The 22,379-nt window shown below is 52.1% G+C and overlaps 1 protein-coding gene across 1 annotated transcript; it reads left to right on the top strand.

The window, feature by feature from the left end:
* The first annotated feature begins 9,615 nt into the window (after window positions 1-9,615).
* On the top strand, window positions 9,616-21,251 carry MTG2 (mitochondrial ribosome associated GTPase 2). The gene is given in 8 exon segments (XM_078881966.1): window positions 9,616-10,046; window positions 10,643-10,790; window positions 12,086-12,201; window positions 13,490-13,573; window positions 13,575-13,646; window positions 14,401-14,463; window positions 17,779-17,917; window positions 20,540-21,251. Coding segments are annotated over 8 exon segments (1,218 nt in total). The 5' UTR covers window positions 9,616-9,872; the 3' UTR covers window positions 20,962-21,251.
* The last annotated feature ends 1,128 nt before the right edge of the window (window positions 21,252-22,379 follow it).

Here is a 22,379-nt window from a genome sequence, read left to right as displayed (position 1 = left end):
CTGCATGAGTAGTAGCTGCATAAGTAGTAGTAGCTGCATGAGTAGTAGCTGCATAAGTAGTAGCTGCATGAGTAGTAGCTGCATGAGTAGTAGCTGCATAAGTAGTAGTAGCTGCATGAGTAGTAGCTGCATGAGTAGTAGCTGCATAAGTAGTAGCTGCATAAGTAGTAGTAGCTGCATGAGTAGTAGCTGCATGAGTAGTAGCTGCATGAGTAGTAGCTGCATGAGTAGTAGCTGCATAAGTAGTAGCTGCATATGTAGTAGCTGCATAAGTAGTAGCTGCATAAGTAGTAGTAGCTGCATGAGTAGTAGCTGCATGAGTAGTAGCTGCATAAGTAGTAGTAGCTGCATGAGTAGTAGCTGCATGAGTAGTAGCTGCATATGTAGTAGTAGCTGCATGAGTAGTAGCTGCATATGTAGTAGTAGCTGCATATGTAGTAGTAGCTGCATATGTAGTAGTAGCTGCATGAGTAGTAGCTGCATAAGTAGTAGCTGCATATGTAGTAGTAGCTGCATGAGTAGTAGCTGCATATGTAGTAGCTGCATAAGTAGTAGCTGCATAAGTAGTAGCTGCATATGTAGTAGCTGCATATGTAGTAGCTGCATAAGTAGTAGTAGCTGCATAAGTAGTAGCTGCATAAGTAGTAGCTGCATAAGTAGTAGCTGCATAAGTAGTAGCTGCATAAGTAGTAGCTGCATATGTAGTAGCTGCATATGTAGTAGCTGCATAAGTAGTAGCTGCATGAGTAGTAGCTGCATAAGTAGTAGCTGCATAAGTAGTAGCTGCATAAGTAGTAGCTGCATAAGTAGTAGCTGCATATGTAGTAGTAGCTGCATAAGTAGTAGCTGCATAAGTAGTAGCTGCATAAGTAGTAGCTGCATAAGTAGTAGCTGCATATGTAGTAGTAGCTGCATATGTAGTAGTAGCTGCATAAGTAGTAGCTGCATAAGTAGTAGCTGCATAAGTAGTAGCTGCATAAGTAGTAGCTGCATATGTAGTAGTAGCTGCATAAGTAGTAGCTGCATAAGTAGTAGCTGCATATGTAGTAGCTGCATATGTAGTAGTAGCTGCATATGTAGTAGCTGCATAAGTAGTAGCTGCATAAGTAGTAGCTGCATATGTAGTAGTAGCTGCATAAGTAGTAGCTGCATATGTAGTAGTAGCTGCATATGTAGTAGCTGCATGAGTAGTAGCTGCATAAGTAGTAGCTGCATAAGTAGTAGCTGCATAAGTAGTAGCTGCATGAGTAGTAGCTGCATATGTAGTAGCTGCATAAGTAGTAGCTGCATAAGTAGTAGCTGCATAAGTAGTAGCTGCATATGTAGTAGTAGCTGCATATGTAGTAGCTGCATGAGTAGTAGCTGCATAAGTAGTAGCTGCATGAGTAGTAGCTGCATAAGTAGTAGCTGCATAAGTAGTAGCTGCATATGTAGTAGCTGCATAAGTAGTAGTAGCTGCATAAGTAGTAGCTGCATAAGTAGTAGCTGCATAAGTAGTAGCTGCATAAGTAGTAGCTGCATAAGTAGTAGCTGCATAAGTAGTAGCTGCATAAGTAGTAGCTGCATAAGTAGTAGTAGCTGCATAAGTAGTAGCTGCATAAGTAGTAGCTGCATAAGTAGTAGTAGCTGCATGAGTAGTAGCTGCATAAGTAGTAGCTGCATAAGTAGTAGCTGCATAAGTAGTAGCTGCATAAGTAGTAGCTGCATAAGTAGTAGTAGCTGCATAAGTAGTAGCTGCATAAGTAGTAGCTGCATAAGTAGTAGTAGCTGCATAAGTAGTAGCTGCATAAGTAGTAGCTGCATAAGTAGTAGCTGCATAAGTAGTAGCTGCATAAGTAGTAGTAGCTGCATAAGTAGTAGCTGCATAAGTAGTAGCTGCATAAGTAGTAGTAGCTGCATGAGTAGTAGCTGCATGAGTAGTAGCTGCATAAGTAGTAGTAGCTGCATAAGTAGTAGCTGCATATGTAGTAGCTGCATAAGTAGTAGCTGCATAAGTAGTAGCTGCATAAGTAGTAGCTGCATATGTAGTAGCTGCATGAGTAGTAGCTGCATAAGTAGTAGCTGCATGAGTAGTAGCTGCATAAGTAGTAGTAGCTGCATAAGTAGTAGCTGCATAAGTAGTAGCTGCATAAGTAGTAGTAGCTGCATAAGTAGTAGCTGCATGAGTAGTAGTAGCTGCATAAGTAGTAGTAGCTGCATGAGTAGTAGCTGCATAAGTAGTAGCTGCATGAGTAGTAGTAGCTGCATGAGTAGTAGCTGCATAAGTAGTAGCTGCATGAGTAGTAGTAGCTGCATAAGTAGTAGCTGCATAAGTAGTAGTAGCTGCATAAGTAGTAGCTGCATGAGTAGTAGCTGCATAAGTAGTAGCTGCATAAGTAGTAGCTGCATGAGTAGTAGTAGCTGCATGAGTAGTAGCTGCATAAGTAGTAGCTGCATAAGTAGTAGCTGCATAAGTAGTAGCTGCATGAGTAGTAGCTGCATAAGTAGTAGTAGCTGCATAAGTAGTAGTAGCTGCATAAGTAGTAGTAGCTGCATAAGTAGTAGCTGCATAAGTAGTAGCTGCATAAGTAGTAGTAGCTGCATAAGTAGTAGCTGCATGAGTAGTAGTAGCTGCATAAGTAGTAGCTGCATGAGTAGTAGCTGCATAAGTAGTAGTAGCTGCATAAGTAGTAGTAGCTGCATAAGTAGTAGCTGCATAAGTAGTAGTAGCTGCATAAGTAGTAGCTGCATGAGTAGTAGCTGCATAAGTAGTAGTAGCTGCATAAGTAGTAGCTGCATAAGTAGTAGCTGCATAAGTAGTAGCTGCATAAGTAGTAGTAGCTGCATGAGTAGTAGCTGCATGAGTAGTAGCTGCATAAGTAGTAGTAGCTGCATGAGTAGTAGCTGCATAAGTAGTAGTAGCTGCATAAGTAGTAGCTGCATAAGTAGTAGCTGCATAAGTAGTAGCTGCATAAGTAGTAGTAGCTGCATGAGTAGTAGCTGCATGAGTAGTAGCTGCATAAGTAGTAGTAGCTGCATGAGTAGTAGCTGCATAAGTAGTAGTAGCTGCATAAGTAGTAGTAGCTGCATAAGTAGTAGTAGCTGCATGAGTAGTAGCTGCATGAGTAGTAGTAGCTGCATGAGTAGTAGCTGCATAAGTAGTAGTAGCTGCATGAGTAGTAGCTGCATGAGTAGTAGTAGCTGCATGAGTAGTAGCTGCATAAGTAGTAGTAGCTGCATGAGTAGTAGCTGCATAAGTAGTAGTAGCTGCATGAGTAGTAGCTGCATAAGTAGTAGCTGCATAAGTAGTAGTAGCTGCATGAGTAGTAGCTGCATAAGTAGTAGTAGCTGCATGAGTAGTAGCTGCATGAGTAGTAGCTGCATGAGTAGTAGCTGCATATGTAGTAGCTGCATAAGTAGTAGCTGCATAAGTAGTAGCTGCATGAGTAGTAGCTGCATAAGTAGTAGCTGCATGAGTAGTAGTTGCATGAGTAGTAGCTGCATGAGTAGTAGCTGCATGAGTAGTAGCTGCATGAGTAGTAGCTGCATGAGTAGTAGCTGCATGAGTAGTAGTAGCTGCATGAGTAGTAGCTGCATGAGTAGTAGCTGCATGAGTAGTAGCTGCATAAGTAGTAGCTGCATGAGTAGTAGCTGCATGAGTAGTAGCTGCATGAGTAGTAGCTGCATATGTAGTAGCTGCATGAGTAGTAGCTGCATAAGTAGTAGCTGCATAAGTAGTAGCTGCATATGTAGTAGCTGCATAAGTAGTAGCTGCATAAGTAGTAGTAGCTGCATGAGTAGTAGCTGCATAAGTAGTAGCTGCATAAGTAGTAGCTGCATATGTAGTAGCTGCATATGTAGTAGCTGCATGAGTAGTAGCTGCATAAGTAGTAGCTGCATAAGTAGTAGCTGCATATGTAGTAGCTGCATAAGTAGTAGCTGCATAAGTAGTAGTAGCTGCATAAGTAGTAGCTGCATATGTAGTAGCTGCATAAGTAGTAGCTGCATAAGTAGTAGTAGCTGCATGAGTAGTAGTAGCTGCATGAGTAGTAGCTGCATAAGTAGTAGCTGCATATGTAGTAGCTGCATAAGTAGTAGTAGCTGCATGAGTAGTAGCTGCATGAGTAGTAGTAGCTGCATGAGTAGTAGCTGCATGAGTAGTAGTAGCTGCATGAGTAGTAGCTGCATGAGTAGTAGTAGCTGCATGAGTAGTAGCTGCATGAGTAGTAGTAGCTGCATAAGTAGTAGCTGCATGAGTAGTAGTAGCTGCATGAGTAGTAGCTGCATATGTAGTAGCTGCATGAGTAGTAGCTGCATAAGTAGTAGCTGCATGAGTAGTAGTAGCTGCATAAGTAGTAGCTGCATAAGTAGTAGTAGCTGCATAAGTAGTAGCTGCATAAGTAGTAGCTGCATGAGTAGTAGCTGCATAAGTAGTAGTAGCTGCATAAGTAGTAGCTGCATAAGTAGTAGCTGCATAAGTAGTAGTAGCTGCATAAGTAGTAGCTGCATAAGTAGTAGCTGCATGAGTAGTAGCTGCATAAGTAGTAGCTGCATGAGTAGTAGCTGCATGAGTAGTAGCTGCATATGTAGTAGCTGCATAAGTAGTAGTAGCTGCATATGTAGTAGTAGCTGCATAAGTAGTAGCTGCATAAGTAGTAGCTGCATAAGTAGTAGCTGCATGAGTAGTAGCTGCATGAGTAGTAGCTGCATAAGTAGTAGTAGCTGCATGAGTAGTAGCTGCATGAGTAGTAGCTGCATAAGTAGTAGTAGCTGCATAAGTAGTAGCTGCATAAGTAGTAGCTGCATAAGTAGTAGCTGCATGAGTAGTAGCTGCATAAGTAGTAGTAGCTGCATGAGTAGTAGCTGCATAAGTAGTAGCTGCATAAGTAGTAGCTGCATAAGTAGTAGCTGCATGAGTAGTAGTAGCTGCATAAGTAGTAGCTGCATAAGTAGTAGCTGCATAAGTAGTAGCTGCATAAGTAGTAGTAGCTGCATATGTAGTAGTAGCTGCATAAGTAGTAGCTGCATAAGTAGTAGCTGCATAAGTAGTAGCTGCATAAGTAGTAGCTGCATAAGTAGTAGCTGCATAAGTAGTAGCTGCATAAGTAGTAGTAGCTGCATAAGTAGTAGCTGCATAAGTAGTAGCTGCATAAGTAGTAGCTGCATGAGTAGTAGCTGCATAAGTAGTAGTAGCTGCATGAGTAGTAGCTGCATAAGTAGTAGCTGCATAAGTAGTAGCTGCATAAGTAGTAGCTGCATAAGTAGTAGCTGCATAAGTAGTAGCTGCATAAGTAGTAGCTGCATAAGTAGTAGCTGCATAAGTAGTAGCTGCATAAGTAGTAGTAGCTGCATAAGTAGTAGCTGCATAAGTAGTAGCTGCATAAGTAGTAGCTGCATGAGTAGTAGCTGCATAAGTAGTAGTAGCTGCATGAGTAGTAGCTGCATAAGTAGTAGCTGCATGAGTAGTAGTAGCTGCATAAGTAGTAGCTGCATGAGTAGTAGCTGCATGAGTAGTAGCTGCATGAGTAGTAGCTGCATGAGTAGTAGCTGCATGAGTAGTAGCTGCATGAGTAGTAGCTGCATGAGTAGTAGTAGCTGCATGAGTAGTAGCTGCATGAGTAGTAGCTGCATGAGTAGTAGCTGCATAAGTAGTAGTAGCTGCATGAGTAGTAGCTGCATAAGTAGTAGCTGCATATGTAGTAGCTGCATGAGTAGTAGCTGCATGAGTAGTAGCTGCATGAGTAGTAGCTGCATGAGTAGTAGCTGCATGAGTAGTAGCTGCATGAGTAGTAGCTGCATGAGTAGTAGCTGCATAAGTAGTAGCTGCATAAGTAGTAGCTGCATATGTAGTAGTAGCTGCATATGTAGTAGTAGCTGCATATGTAGTAGTAGCTGCATGAGTAGTAGCTGCATGAGTAGTAGCTGCATGAGTAGTAGCTGCATAAGTAGTAGCTGCATAAGTAGTAGCTGCATAAGTAGTAGCTGCATATGTAGTAGCTGCATGAGTAGTAGCTGCATAAGTAGTAGTAGCTGCATATGTAGTAGCTGCATATGTAGTAGCGAATACACGTGCAGCTACGACGCTTATGTAGCAGCTGCTACACGTGTAGTAGCTACAAATGTAGCTACGGGCCCCGCACTTTCAAGGGCCCCCCGCTAAATGCTTGCGAGCTATCAAATCCGGTCCAGTGATTCTGCACTTGCTCTATTACTATAGTACTATACCGCATTTGAGTTTTACGAACGACTGGGTGTTTGAGGTTAGACTCACACAGAGACCCATAGGCTCACTCAAACAGAGACCCATAGACTCACACAGAGACCCATAGACTCACTCCCACAGAGACTCATAGACTCACTCACACAGACCCATAGACTCACTCACACAGACCCATAGACTCACACAGAGACCCATCGACTCACTCCCACAGAGACTCATAGACTCACTCACACAGACCCATAGACTCACTCACACAGACCCATAGACTCACACAGAGACCCATAAACTCACTCGCACAGAGACCCATAGACTCACACAGAGACCCATAGACTCACTCACACAGAGACCCATAGGATCACTCAAACAGAGATCCCAATAGACTCACTCACACAGAGACCCATAGGTTCACTCACACAGAGATTCATAGACTCACACAGAGACCCATAGACTCACTCACACAGAGACCATAGACTCACTCACACAGAGAACCACAAACTCACTCACACAGAGACCCACAGACTCACTCGGTGGGGTGGGGGTCGGGTGTGAGGTTGGAATCGATCATCGAATCGATTTCGCAGCAAACTTGTGACAATCGATTCTCGCCCGACGACTTTACCACACATCCGTCGCAAGCCATTCCCGGTTGGCACGTGAAGGTGATATGATGAAGATGATGATTATCATTTTCAGTCGTTGTGTTTGTTCATTATCGAAGCGATTTATGATCAATTATTCTCGCACGAGTCGAGGCGTAATGTGCACGTGGGAGTTGTGCGTTCGCTGTGACTTTGTTGTTATGTTGAAGGCCACCATGCACACGTGTGTGTTGGGGCCTACAGGCGGAATTGGGTCCTCCTCCGCTAGAGGCCGCTCGGGCTCTCGCAGTGGTGCTTGGTCTACTCTTCCCCATGCAGGGACAAACAGCGTCCTTGTGGTCTTTTTCTTGGGAGACGTGAGTGGGTGGGTGAGTGAGTGGGTGGGTGAGTGGGTGGGTGGGTGAGTGAGTGGGTGGGTGAGTGAGTTAGTGGGTGGGTGAGTGAGTGGGTGAGTGAGTGAGTGGGTGAGTGAGTGAGTGGGTGGGTGGATGAGTGGGTGGGTGGGTGGATGAGTGGGTGGGTGGATGGATGAGTGGGTGGGTGGATGGATGAGTGGGTGGGTGGATGGATGAGTGGGTGGGTGGATGGATGAGTGGGTGGGTGGATGGATGAGTGGGTGGGTGGATGGATGAGTGGGTGGGTGGATGGATGAGTGGGTGGGTGGATGGATGGATGAGTGGGTGGGTGGATGGATGGATGAGTGGGTGGGTGGATGGATGGATGAGTGGGTGGGTGGATGGATGGATGAGTGGGTGGGTGGATGGATGAGTGGGTGGGTGGATGGATGAGTGGGTGGGTGGATGGATGAGTGGGTGGGTGGATGGATGAGTGGGTGGGTGGATGGATGAGTGGGTGGGTGGATGGATGAGTGGGTGGGTGGATGGATGAGTGGGTGGGTGGATGGATGAGTGGGTGGGTGGATGGATGAGTGGATGAGTGGGTGGGTGGGTGAGTAGGTGGGTGAGTAGGTGGGTGAGTAGGGTGAGTGGTTGGGTGAGCGGTTGGGTGAGTGGGTGGGTGGGTGAGTGAGTGGGTGGGTGAGTGGGTGGGTGGGTGGGTGAGTGGGTGGGTGGGTGGGTGAGTGGGTGGGTGGGTGAATGGGTGGGTGGGTGAGTGGGTGGGTGAGTGGGTGGGTGAGTGGGTGGTTGGGTGGATGAGTGGGTGGGTGGGTGAGTGGGTGGGTGGGTGAGTGGGTGAGTGGGTGGGTGGGTGGGTGAGTGGGTGGGTGGGTGGGTGAGTGAGTGGGTGGGTGGGTGGGTGAGTGGGTGGGTGGGTGGGTGAGTGGGTGGGTGGGTGGGTGAGTGGGTGGGTGGGTGAATGGGTGGGTGGGTGAATGGGTGGGTGGGTGGGTGAGTGGGTGGGTGGGTGGGTGAGTGGGTGGGTGGGTGGGTGAGTGGGTGGGTGGGTGGGTGAGTGGGTGGGTGAGTGGGTGTGTGACTGCTGTATATTTGGAGTTTGCGTGTCTCTCTCTCATCATCATCACGGTGGCTAGCAGATGTTAACTCCCTCGCCTGGTGTACAGGAGGTCGTGGGTTCGATCCCGACGCTGACTGCTGCTGTATATTTGGAGTCTGCGTGTCTCTCTCATCACTCATCATCATCACGGTGGCGAGGAGATGTAGACTACCTCGCCTGGTGTACAGGAGGTCGTGGGTTCGATCCCGACGCTGACTGCTGCTGTATATTTGGAGTTTGCGTGTCTCACCGTCCCCTTGTTGCGTGGATTTTCCCCCGGGTCCTCCAGGTTTTCCCCCCCGCCACATTTAGAATCAACGTCGCCACGCGTTTATTTGGCTGCTGCTTTAAATCTCCACGTGGTGATGACGACGATCAGTTTTACACGTAACCAATAGCATCCATGATAAAAAAAAAATTGTGTTAGATCGCGTAAATATAAACGTGTCGTTAAACCCGCCACCACCCGACACAGCCAATTAGTAATGTTTGCCACTTAAACAGAACGTGGCCAATTCGTTACTGGTACAGCACAACGGCGTGTTGGAGAGCCAAGACACAACATTGTGGCCACAACATTGTGGCCACAACATTGTGGCCACAACATTGTGGCCACAACATTGTAGCCACAACATTGTGGCCACGACATTGTGGCCACGACATTGTAGCTTGGCTCTCGTACCAAACGCCCCCGATTATCGTGAATGATGGTGACGACGATGATTGCCAACCAAAAGTTTCTCGCGTCTGCCGTGTTTTTGTTGTCGTTGCAGGCTTTAGCAAAACTCCGTGCATCGCAGGGATTCCGGATATCGGGGAGTCGGCGCTCAAGTCATCCGGATATCGGGGGTGGGGGGGGGTGGGGGGAGGAGCATCTCACTCATCCGCCGTCCCCTGACTCCACTGAACCGTGCAGCCTTAAGAGACTGTAGGCGCAAGTGCTGTTAGCACCGACGTTCTCTGCAAACACACACGGACGCACACACAAACACACGTACGCACAAACACACGTACGCACAAACACACGTACGCACACGCACGTACGCACACGCTCGCGTGCAAAGACAAGCCCACCCGCGTACGCACACAAACGCACGCGTACACAAGCACACGCACGCAAACGCACGCACAAACAACAACAACAACCGCCACTCGCCACTAAGTGGCGGTGACGTCACCACGACGCTTGTGCCAGGCCAAGTGCACCTTGAGGCCACGTGAATTGTCGAACGACCGCTGGCAGGAGGTCACGGGGCAGACCCAGCAGGTGCCACGGGTCGACTGACCGAGATGACCGAGATGACTGGCTGATGCACCACCTGTGCCCCCTACTGTGCCAACTTGCTGTGCTTTAGCCACCCGGCGCTCCGCTCATTGTTGTGAGCGTCGCTCCTCCGCCCTCCGTTGTTGCTGGAGGGCGACTGCCTCCAACTGCCCAGTAGCGTCCTTCACGAGCCTCCTCCACAGAGGCCGATCTTGACACCGCTGGTACCAGTCATCGGCAAGTCCACTCAGCTCCACGTCCTCCTGTACCACATCACTCCAAACACGCGCGCACACACGCACGCACGGACCCAAGGACGCACACACGCACGCACGCAGCCACCCCGGGGCCCCGCATGGCTGCCAGGGTGTGCTCCCCGTGCCTCTCGGCTGTGGCGGGCCGTGGTTGGGCCTTGCTGACTCTGCGGACCGCCCTCCTCGGCGTGCCCCACAAGGCCCTGTGCGAGACGGCGAAGGCCCGGGGCCAGAGGCACAGGCGGGAGATGAGGCAGATGACGGAGAAGCAGCTGGTGAGGAACGTCGCAAGACCGTGGCAGGGTGGGGGGGTCGGTAATACAGATTGCAATCGGAATCGGGATATTTATTTCAACCGGAGGAGGAATCCGATGAGCTATGAAGCGCCTTTTGGCGTCATCTGGTCCAACACCATGTGAGACTGGGTTCTAAGGAAAGCTGTCTCGGGTGTGGACTAATCAACTTCAAGGACAGTGCATACATTATTAGAGTTATGTTTTTTGTTTGCATTATGGCTGCAGGTATTGTGGTCTATGCAAACATGACTCCTCGTAAAAAAGGTGTCAGTTTTTTTGCGCTATGAACCCGGCGATCCGGGTTCGATTCCCGCTCACCGCCAACACCGGTGACGATTATCTGAACCGGTCCTGGGCCTCCCCTAGGTCGACTCAGCCTCAAATGAGTACCCGGTGCGGTGTGTAGTAAACATCGCCGTTGGGGAGACAAAGGCGGCCGGGCGTGGTGCTGGCCACCCACCCCCTCGTGTGCCGTGCCGGCCTTCATAGGTGCTGCTCGCTAACAGCACTTGCCCCTGCAGTCTGCTAAGGCTACACCGTTGGGGGGGGGGGGTCTTTGTCTGTGTCCTTGCCAGGCGCGCTGGTTTGTGGACGAGCGAGTGGTGCAAGTCTCGGGGGGTCGCGGGGGCGACGGGATGTGCGCCTTCCACAGCGAGCCCCGCAAGGAGTTTGGGGGTCCCGACGGTGGCAACGGAGGAAGGGGGGGCGACGTCATCATGGTCGGTAGGCACCCACCCCCCCCTACCCCCCCCTACCTCCCCACACCCCCAACAATATTTATTGTGTGGCTAGGAGATGTTAACGCCCTCGCCTGGTATGCAGGAGGTCGTGGGTTCGATCCCGACCCTGACGCCTGCTGCAGTAATATGCACATATTGTTATCGGAGGATCAGTTTAACACAAAGTTGTGATTATGTGTGTCTGGTGAAACGACTCCAGGAAGTAACGTAAGGGGCCGTGGTCATTTACAGCCAACGTCAGTTGAGCGTGGACAATTAGACCCAAGCCGAAACATGACGTATAAAAAAGAATGTTTAAAAATATATAATTTTCATTTTTTATGATAGAATATAGTATTGTCATCAGTAAGACATAAGTATACCAAGTTTGCAGTCGATAGCACATTGGGAAGTGGGTTAAAATTGAGTTACAAGATTTGAGGATACAACATCAACAGACAGAGTGAGTTAAATAAAAGCGTGTAATGAAAAAAATATTTTAAAAAAATACTTAAAAAAAAAACACGCTTTAATGAAATGTACTGTCCGAGCTGCCCCTCCCCCTGCCCCCTTCCCCCATCGCCCCTCCCCTCCTTCCACCCCCCCCCCCGCCCCTGGGCGTGGCTCCCCGAGGCTTGCCGTGACGTCAGGGACCACGTGGTGATTTGCAGGCAACGTCAGTTGAGCGTGGACAATTAGACCCAAGCCGAAACATAACATATAAAAAAGAATGTTTAAAAATATATAATTTTCATTTTTTATGATAGAATATAGTATTGTCATCAGTAAGACATAAGTATGCCAAGTTTGTAGTCGATACCACATTGGGAAGTGGGTTAAAATTGAGTTACAAGATTTGAGGATACAACAACAGACAGAGTGAGTTAAATAAAAGCGTGTAATAATAAAATCCATGTAGCCCAGTGGGGCTGTACCTGGTGAAATGTGAAACTGTTGATGGTGTGCGTGTGTCCTCTTGCATTTGGGGAGCGGTAGTGTAGCGGTTAGCGCCACGCTGCGCTATGAACCCGGCGACCCGGGTTCGATTCCCGCTCACGGCCAACACCAGTGACGATTATCTGAACCGGTCCGGGACCTCCCCTAGGTCGACTCAGCCTCAAATGAGTACCTGGTGCGGTGTGTAAACATCGCTACTGGGGAGACAAAGGCGGCCGGGCGTGGTGCTGGCCACCCACCCCCTCGTGTGCCGTGCCGGCCTTCATAGATGCTCGCTAACAGCACTTGCCCCTACAGTCTGTTAAGGCTACACGGGGGATCTTTGTCTTGTCTTTGTACCAGCGGACAGAATGGTTCGCTCCCTGTCTGGGGTGTCCCGTCTCTACCGCGGACACGATGGGACCTCGGGCGGCTCGGACAAATGCTTCGGACGCAACGGCAAAGACAAATTCCTCCACGTGCGTCTGTGTCTGCCGTGTGTCTGTCTGGCGTGCGTCTCTCAGCGCGTCCGTCTGTGTGTGTGTGTTTCTGTCTGTCTGTGTGTGTCGCGTGTTTCTCATAGTGTGTGTTTGTCTATGTGTGTTTCTGTCTGTCTGTGTGTGTGTGTCTCGTAGTGTTTGTCTATGTGTGTGTGTGTCTGTCTGTGTGTGTGTGTCTCGTAGTGTGTGTCTATGTGTGTGTGTTTCTGTCTGTCTGTCTGTGTGTGTGTCTATGTGTGTGTGTGTTTCTGTCTGTCTGTGTGTGTGTGTGTCTCGTAGTGTTTGTCTATGTGTGTGTGTTTCTGTCTGTGTGTGTGTGTCTCGTAGTGTGTGTCTGTGTGTGTGTGTCTGTCTGTGTGTGTGTGTCTCGTAGTGTGTGTCTATGTCTGTGTGTGTTTCTGTCTGTCTGTGTGTGTCTCGTAGGGTGTGTCTGTGTGTGTTTCTGTCTGTCTGTGTGTGTGTGTCTCGTAGTGTGTGTGTGTTTCTGTCTGTCTGTGTGTGTGTGTCTCGTAGTGTGTGTCTATGTGTGTGTGTGTTTCTGTCTGTGTGTGTGTCTCGTAGTGTGTGTCTATGTGTGTGTGTTTGTGTCTCGTGGTGTGTGTCTATGTGTGTGTGTGTGTTTCTGTCTGTATGTGTGTGTCTCGTAGGGTGTGTCTATGTGTGTGTGTGTTTCTGTCTGTCTGTCTGTGTGTGTGTGTCTGGTAGTGTGTGTCTATGTGTGTGTGTCTGTCTGTGTGTGTGTGTCACAACAACGAGCGGAGCGCCGGGTGGCTAAAGCACAGCAAGTTGGCACAGTAGGGGGCACAGGTGGTGCATCAGCCAGTCATCTCGGTCATCTCGGTCAGTCGACCCGTGGCACCTGGGTCTGCCCCGTGACCTCCTGGCAGCGGGCGTTCGACACTTCACGTGGCCTCAAGGTGCACATGGCCTGGCACAAGCGTCGTGGTGACGTCACCGCCACTTAGTGGCTAATGGCGGTTGTTGTTGTGCACGAGTGTATGGGGGGGGGGGGGAGCGGTGGTGCAGTGGTTAGCGCACTGCTCCACGAACACCGGTGACCCTAGTTCAGTTCCCGCCAACAACATCTGAACAGCCTTGGGCTTGCCCTAGGTCGACTCAGCCTCAAAGCGAGTGCCGCTCGGTCAACACGTGTCGCCCCCCCGGGTGCGGTTCTGGCCACACGGCCCCGACCTTGGGTGCCGCTCGCCAACGGCACTTGCCCCGACGGCGTGCGTGGGCTACGCGGGTGACCTTTGCCTGTGTGTAGGTGCCGGTGGGCACGGTGGTGCGTGAGGCGGGCTCCTTGGTGGCCGACCTCAGCGAGCAGGGCGAGGAGGTGGTGGTGGCGCGGGGGGGGGGTCGGGGGGCGCGGCAACCACAGCTTCCTCACCAACGACAACCGGGCACCCACCACCACGGAGAAGGTGAACGCACGTACGCACACACACGCACGTACACACACGTACACGCACACACGCACACACGCATACGCACGTGCACACGCACACACGCACATGCACACACGTACGCACACGCGCACACGCACGTACACACGTACGCACACGCACGTACACACGTACGTACGCACACACACGCACACACACGCACGTACACATGCACACACACGCACGTACACACGTACACACATGCACGTACACGTGTACACACGTACGCACACGTACACGCATACGCACACACACACGTACGCGCACGTACACACGTACGCGCGCGTACACAGTACGCGCACGTACACACACAAAAACAAAGATCCCCTATGTAGCCTTAACAGACTCAAGGGGCAGGTGCTGTTTGCGAGCACCTATAAAGGTCAGAACGGGACACGCCTGGCAGCCTTTGTCTTCCTAGTGGCGATGTTTACTACACACCGCACCAGGTAATCATTTGAGGCTGAATCGGCCGGGTACGGGTACGGCCGGGTAGGGGTACCCGTTTGCGACCCTGGTGCGGCCGGGTACGGGTAGACCGTGAGTCACTGGTGAGTCACCGTTTGTCACTCATTTCGGGTAGGGTACGGGTACGGGTAGGGTACGGGTACCCATTTGCAACCCTGGTGCGGCCGGGTACGGGTAAGGAATCAAAACCCGTTTGCGACCTCTGGCCGCTGCCCGCTTGAGAGGCGATCGCCGAAAACATCATCGCCGCCTTGTGCCTGTGCAGGGAACGGAGGGAGAAGAGAGGACCCTGAAACTGGAAATCAGAACCATGGCTCACTTTGGCCTGGTGAGTCTCACCGCGTCCGGCGACCAAGAGGGAAGAGGAGACCTAAGGTCACATGTTGGGGGGGGACCGTGAGGGCACATCTATGGGTTTCTCGGCCGGTCTGTGAGTCTCTGTGTGAGTCTGTGGGTCTCTGTGTGAGTCTGTGGGTCTCTGTGTGAATCTGTGAGTCTCTGTTTGAGTCTGTGGGTCTCTGTGTGAGTCTATGAGTCTCTGTGTGAGTCTATGAGTCTCTGTGTGAGTCTGTGGGTCTCTGTGTGAATCCGTGGGTCTCTGAATGAATCTGTGGGTCTCTGTGTGAGTTTGTGGGTCTCTGTGTGAGTCTGGGGTTTATCGGCCAGTCTATGGGTCTCTGTGTGAGTCTGTGGGTCTCTGTGTGAGTCTGTGGGTCTCTGTGTGAGTCTATGGGTCTCTGTGTGAGTATATAGGTCTCTGTGTGAGTCTCTGTGTGAGTCTGTGGGTCTCTGTGTGAGTCTGTGGGTCTCTGTGTGAATCTGTGAGTCTCTGTTTGAGTCTGTGGGTCTCTGTGTGAGTCTATGAGTCTCTGTGTGAGTCTGTGGGTCTCTGTTTGAGTCTGTGGGTCTCTGTTTGAGTCTGTGGGTCTCTGTGTGAGTCTATGAGTCTCTGTGTGAGTCTGTAGGTCTCTGTGTGAGTCTGTGGGTTTCTGTGTGAGTCTGTGGGTCTCTGTGTGAGTCTGTGGGTCTCTGCGTGAGTCTGTGGGTCTCTGTGTGAGTCTGTGGGTCTCTGTGTGAATTTGTGAGTCTCTGTTTGAGTCTGTGGGTCTCTGTGTGAGTCTATGAGTCTCTGTGTGAGTCTGTGGGTCTCTGTTTGAGTCTGTGGGTCTCTGTGTGAATCTGTGAGTCTTTGTTTGAGTCTGTGGGTCTCTGTGTGAGTCTATGAGTCTCTTTGTGAGTCTGTGGGTCTCTGTGTGAGTCTGTAGGTCTCTGTGTGAGTCTATGGGTCTCTGTGTGAGTCTATGGGTCTCTGTGTGAGTCTGTGGGTCTCTGTGTGTGTCTGTGGGTCTCTGTGTGTGAGTCTGTGGGTCTCTGTGTGTGAGTCTGTGGGTCTCTGTGTGAGTCTGTGGGTCTCTGTGTGAGTCTGTGGGTCTCTGTGTGAGTCTATGAGTCTCTGTGTGAGTATATGGGTCTCTGTGTGAGTCTGTGGGTCTCTGTGTGAGTATATGGGTCTCTGTGTGAGTCTATGGGTCTCTGTGTGAGTCTGTGGGTCTCTGTGTGAGTCTGTGGGTCTCTGTGTGAGTTTGTGGGTCTCTGTGTGAGTCTGTGGGTCTCTGTGTGAGTCTGTGGGTCTCTGTGTGAGTCTGTGGGTCTCTGTGTGAGTCTGTGGGTCTCTGTGTGAGTCTGTGGGTCTCTGTGTGAATCTGTGAGGCTTTGTTTGAGTCTGTGGGTCTCTGTGTGAGTCTATGAGTCTCTGTGTGAGTCTGTGGGTCTCTGTGTGAGTCTGTGGGTCTCTGTGTGAGTCTATGGGTCTCTGTGTGAGTCTATGTGTCTCTGTGTGAGTCTGTGGGTCTCTGTGTGAGTCTGTGGGTCTCTGTTTGAGTCTATGGGTCTCTGTGTGAGTCTATGGGTCTCTGTGTGAGTCTGTGGGTCTCTGTGTGAGTTTGTGGGTCTCTGTGTGAGTCTGTGGGTCTCTGTGTGAGTCTATGGGTCTCTGTGTGAGTATATGGGTCTCTTTGTGAGTCTGTGGGTCTCTGTGTGAGTATATGGGTCTCTGTGTGAGTATATGGGTCTCTGTGTGAGTCTGTGGGTCTCTGTGTGAGTATATGGGTCTCTGTGTGAGTCTATGGGTCTCTGTGTGAGTCTGTGGGTCTCTGTGTGAGTCTGTGGGTCTCTGTGTGAGTCTGTGGGTCTCTGTGTGAGTCTGTGGGTCTCTGTGTGAATCTGTGAGTCTTTGTTTGAGTCTGTGGGTCTCTGTGTGAGTCTATGAGTCTCTGTGTGAGTCTGTGGGTCTCTGTGTGAGTCTGTGGGTCTCTGTGTGAGTCTGTGGGTCTCTGTGTGAGTCTCTGGGTCTCTGTGTGAGTCTATGGGTCTCTGTGTGAGTCTGTGGGTCTCTGTGTGAATCTGTGAGGCTTTGTTTGAGTCTGTGGGTCTCTGTGTGAGTCTATGAGTCTCTGTGTGAGTCTGTGGGTCTCTGTGTGAGTCTGTGGGTCTCTGTGTGAGTCTATGGGTCTCTGTGTGAGTCTATGTGTCTCTGTGTGAGTCTGTGGGTCTCTGTGTGAGTCTGTGGGTCTCTGTTTGAGTCTATGGGTCTCTGTGTGAGTCTGTGGGTCTCTGTGTGAGTCTGTGGGTCTCTGTGTGAGTTTGTGGGTCTCTGTGTGAGTCTGTGGGTCTCTGTGTGAGTCTATGGGTCTCTGTGTGAGTATATGGGTCTCTGTGTGAGTCTGTGGGTCTCTGTGTGAGTATATGGGTCTCTGTGTGAGTATATGGGTCTCTGTGTGAGTCTGTGGGTCTCTGTGTGAGTATATGGGTCTCTGTGTGAGTCTATGGGTCTCTGTGTGAGTCTGTGGGTCTCTGTGTGAGTCTGTGGGTCTCTGTGTGAGTCTGTGGGTCTCTGTGTGAGTCTGTGGGTCTCTGTGTGAATCTGTGAGTCTTTGTTTGAGTCTGTGGGTCTCTGTGTGAGTCTATGAGTCTCTGTGTGAGTCTGTGGGTCTCTGTGTGAGTCTGTGGGTCTCTGTGTGAGTCTGTGGGTCTCTGTGTGAGTCTCTGGGTCTCTGTGTGAGTCTATGGGTCTCTGTGTGAGTCTGTGGGTCTCTGTGTGAGTCTGTGGGTCTCTGTGTGAGTCTGTGGGTCTCTGTGTGAGTTTGTGGGTCTCTGTGTGAGTCTGTGGGTCTCTGTGTGTGAGTCTATGGGTCTCTGTGTGAGTGTGGGTCTCTGTGTGAGTCTGTGGGTCTCTGTGTGAGTCTGTGGGTCTCTGTGTGAGTCTGTGGGTCTCTGTGTGTGAGTCTGTGGGTCTCTGTGTGAGTCTGTGGGTCTCTGTGTGAGTCTGTGGGTCTCTGTGTGAGTCTCTATGTGAGTCTGTGGGTCTCTGTGTGTGAGTCTGTGGGTCTCTGTGTGAGTCTGTGGGTCTCTGTGTGAGTCTGTGGGTCTCTGTGTGTGAGTCTGTGGGTCTCTGTGTGAGTCTGTGGGTCTCTGTGTGAGTCTGTGGGTCTCTGTGTGAGTCTGTGGGTCTCTGTGTGTGAGTCTGTGTGGCGTGCCGGCCTTTACAGGCGCTACTCGCACTCACAGCACTTGCTCCAACAGTCTGCTGGAGGCTATACGGGGGACATTTGTCTTTGTCCACTCGCCCCCCCCCCCCCCCCAGGTGGGTTTCCCGAATGCTGGGAAGTCGTCCCTGCTGAGGGCGCTGACCAACGCTCGCCCGGCCGTGGGCGACTACCCCTTCACCACGCTCCACCCGCACGTCGGCATTGTGGAATACCGTGACTACACGCAGATCGCTGGTCACGCTCACCTCCACCACCACGTCCACCACCACCTCCACCACCTCCAGCACCTCCACCACCACCTCCACCACCACCACCTCCACCACCGCCTGCACCACCAACACCACCACCTCCACCACCACCTCCACCACCACCACCTCCACCACCTCCACCACCACCTCCACCACCACCACCACCACCTCCACCACCACCGCCTGCACCACCACCACCTCCACCACCACCTCCACCACCTCCACCACCTCCACCACCTCCACCACCACCACCACCTCCACCACCACCTCCACCACCACCTCCACCACCACCTCCACCACCTTCACCACCACCACCACCACATCCACCACCGCCTGCACCACCACCACCACCACCTCCACCACCACCTCCACCACCTCCACCACCTCCACCACCACCTCCACCACCTCCACCACCACCACCAACAGCAACAACAACCGCCATTCGCCCCACTAAGTGGCGATGACGTCACCACGACGCTTGTGCCAGGCCATGTGCATGTTAAGGCCACGTGAAGTGTTGAATGCCCGCTGGCAGGAGGTCACGGGGCAGACTCAGCAGGTGCCACGGGTCGACTGACTGAGATGACCGAGATGACTGGCTGATGCACCACCTGTGCCCCCTACTGTACCAATTTGCTGTGCTTTAGCCACCCGGCGCTCCGCTCGTTGTTGTGAGCGTCGCTCCTCCACCCTCCGTTGTTGTTGGAGGGCGACTGTCTCCAACTGCCCAGTAGCGTCCGTCATGAGCCTCCTCCACTGAGGCTGATCTTGACACCGCTGGTACCAGTCATCGGCAAGTCCACTCAACTCCACATCCTCATTCTCTGACATGGGATTCTGTAGACGATGAGAGTGGGCCTGTCGCTTTTTCTAAACCAGCCTGAACACCTCCTCTGTCAGCCAGGGTCTCTGGGGAGGTCTGGACCGTGTATCTAAAGCAGCCATTGCAGCTGCGTGAGCCACAGTCCTAAACCTCGCCCATTTCCCCTCAACATCAGGAGGAGTGGGGGACGATGCCAACCCCAGCCGCAAGCGATGATGAAATTCTCGCAACGTTCATCAGCTAGCTGAGATCAGGCCACTATGGGTTTGAATAGGGTCCTGGGTGTACACCCACCACCGGAGTGGAAGAATGGCAGGCGCATCTTACAGATGACAAGTCGATGGTCAGTGGGCAGATCAGCTCCACGATAGGTCCTGGTGTCAAGAACATGGGCCTGCATCCACTGTTCCATTACTCTGAAGTCTAGCAGATGTTCTTGCTTGGACCCGGCATGCATCCATGATGTTGTGTGGATGCACCGATGCCAGAACAGCGTGTTGGTAATTACAAGGGCTGCACAACAATCTAGCAGCCTCCTGCCGTTGTTATTGAGCTGATATGGCCCATGTCTTCCAATCACTCCAGACCAGGTGCTAGCATCATGACCAACTCGGGCATTGAAGTCACCCAACAAGATGACTCTATCCCGAGTGGCCACTTTAGCCAGCACTTGTGACAGGAGGTCATAGAAGGCATATGCCTCATCGGCCTTGCCTGCATCCCTCCATGGATGTTCATCTTCGGTGGGGGCATAAGTAACCACGACCACCACTCCTCGCCTCCGGTTGATGGGAAGGCGAGCCCAAAGTTGCCTGGGGCTTACAGCTTCCCACACCTCACTGCCACGCTCTCACACCCCCTTCATTATTGTGTTCAGAAGAAGAGCCACTCCCTGTTGTTTAGCAGTCTCCTGCCCCGAGTAGAGGACTGTCCACCCCTCATGGTGGCAGGAGCCAGAGCCGGTCCACCGGACCTCCTGAATACCACCGAGATCCAGGCGGTACCGGTCCAGCTCCCAAAAGAGGAGTGGCAGCCTCTCCTCCGCAGTGAGCGTTCGAACATTCCACGTGGCCATCCGTAGTGGCTTTTTGTTGTTTCTGGAGGAGCCCAAAGGGTAAGGATTCAGTTTCCTGGCTCCACCAAATGGGGTTTGGCCAGGAGACGTCATAGACGCCTGTCCCTCCCGGCATATCCGATACAAGCTTAATACGTTTTTTTACATCGTAGTTTAGTGGTAATTAATTGAAGGTGGAGGGGTTACCAGCCCCTCGCACCCGTCCAGAGCCCCCATTTGGCAGCTGTGTTGGTTACAAACGCCAAGAGGGGAAAGGCCAATCTAAGTTGGCCCTCCCCCCCCCCACGGCACTGCCCACCACAGCGTTGCCGTCCGGCACCACGAGGTAGGGGGTTGTTTTTGCCAGTCTACCACCACCAACACCTCCACCACTACCATCACCACCACCAATACCTCCACCACTACCACCACCAGCTCCACCACCACCTCCTCCACCATCAGCATCACCACCACCTCTACCAACACCTGTAAAGCACTTTGATCCCTTGTGCGATTGCTTTCTTGTAGAAAAAGAAACCCCCCCGAGTTTACCATGTTTACATGACATTTCACAATCACGCGTGGAATTATTTCCTACAACCGCCATTCTCTCTCTCCCGCCCCACCACCACCGCCACCACCAACACCACCACCCCCACCCCCGGCCACACCACCACCACCCCCACCACCACCACCACCCCCACCACCACCCCCACCCCCACCACCAACAGTGGCCGACATCCCCGGCATCGTGGTGGGTGCGCACGCGGGACGCGGCCTGGGCCTCTCCTTCCTGCGCCACGTGGAGCGTTGCCGCGCGCTGCTCTACGTCGTGGACCTGTGCGGCGCCGGTGCCGCCACCCCCGCCCGCCGCCTCTCCGAGCTGCGGCGCGAGCTGCTCCTCCACGACCCCTCGCTGGCGCTGGCCCCGCACGCCGTCGTCGGCGCCAAGCTCGACCTGCCGGGGGCACGGGAGGCGCTGGCGCGGCTACGCGACGAGCTGGCGGCAGAGGCGGAGGAGGGGGCGGAGGGCGGGAAAGGCGCCGCCGTGGTCGTCCTCGGCGTGTCGGCGGAGAGCGGCGAGAACGTGGGGAGCCTCGCGGCGCTGTTGAGGCGGGAGTTTGACGGCGCGGAGGAGGAGGAGGAGGAGTAGCGGCGGGGGTGGGTGGGCACGCCGCGTGGACACGACGACACCCCCCACCCCTTCCCGTGTAGCTGTAACAGGCTGTAGGGGCAAGTGCTGTTAGCGAGCAGCAGCTGTGAAGGTCGGCACTGTGGCACGCGAGGGGGTGGGTGGTCAGCACCACGCCCGGTCGCCTTTGTTTCCCCCAGTGGCGATGTTTACTACACGCCGCGCGCACACCTACGCACGCACACCTACACATGCACGCACACCTACGCACGCACACCTACACACGCACGCACACCTACGCACGCACACCTACACACGCACGCACACCTACACACGCACGCACACCTACGCACGCACACCTACGCACGCACACCTACACACGCACGCACACCTATGCACCTACACACATACACACGCACGCACACCTACACACGCACACCTACACGCACACCTACGCACCTACACACATACGCACGCACACCTACACACCTACGCACCTACACACGCACACCTACGCACGCACACCTACACACGCACACCTACGCACCTACACACATACACACCTACGCACGCGAGCACGCACCAAAACGCACGCGCTACACACACACATACATGCACGCGTACCACGTACGACTATGTTTCTGACGCGATCACCTTGCACCGTGCGATGGACCCCCCCCCCCCCCCCGCGCTGTCAACATCTCAAGGCGACCCCGACAGTGCCAGCGTTGGCTCGGTTGACCGGTCGACCCAGATGACTGCCTGAGCTGCCAACCATCCGTAGCGCTGGTTGCCGCCACCGACTGAGACACCGTGAGACTGCTTGCCTGAGACACCGTGAGACTGCTTGCCTGAGACACCATGAGACTGCTTGCCTGAGACACCGTGAGACTGCTTGCCTGAGACACCGTGAGACTGCTTGCCTGCTCAGCGCGACTGAATTGACAGCCTTGCACACGGACCGACTTGTTGACTGTGCGCGGAATCGTCGAGGACAAGGCCCCCCTTGTTTAGGGGGAACGGGCAGTGCCGGATTGTCCTCGTAGCAAAAGTAGCTACGGATGTAGTAGCTACACATGTAGTGTAGCTACTATGAAGTAGTTACAACACATGTAGTAGCTACACGTGTAGTGTAGCTACTATAAAGTAGCTACACACGTAGTAGCTACATGTGTAGCTACTACATTTGTAGCTACTACACGTGTAGTAGCTACTATTTAATTTATTAGCTACTACACGTGTAGTAGCTACTACACGTGTAGTAGCTACACACATGTAGTAGCTACATGCGTAGTAGCTACGGGCCCCACACTTTCAAGGGCCCAGCGCTAAATGCTTTCGAGATGTCAATTCCGGTTCAGTGATTCCGCACTTGCTGTATTACCATAGTACTATACCGCCTTCGACTTTTATGAACGACTGGATGTTTAAGGTTAGCG

The sequence above is a fragment of the Lampetra fluviatilis genome, chromosome 63, assembly GCF_964198595.1.
Source record: "Lampetra fluviatilis chromosome 63, kcLamFluv1.1, whole genome shotgun sequence".
NCBI classification, from domain to species: domain Eukaryota; kingdom Metazoa; phylum Chordata; class Hyperoartia; order Petromyzontiformes; family Petromyzontidae; genus Lampetra; species Lampetra fluviatilis.
This window is presented reverse-complemented; position numbering and strand designations above follow the sequence as displayed.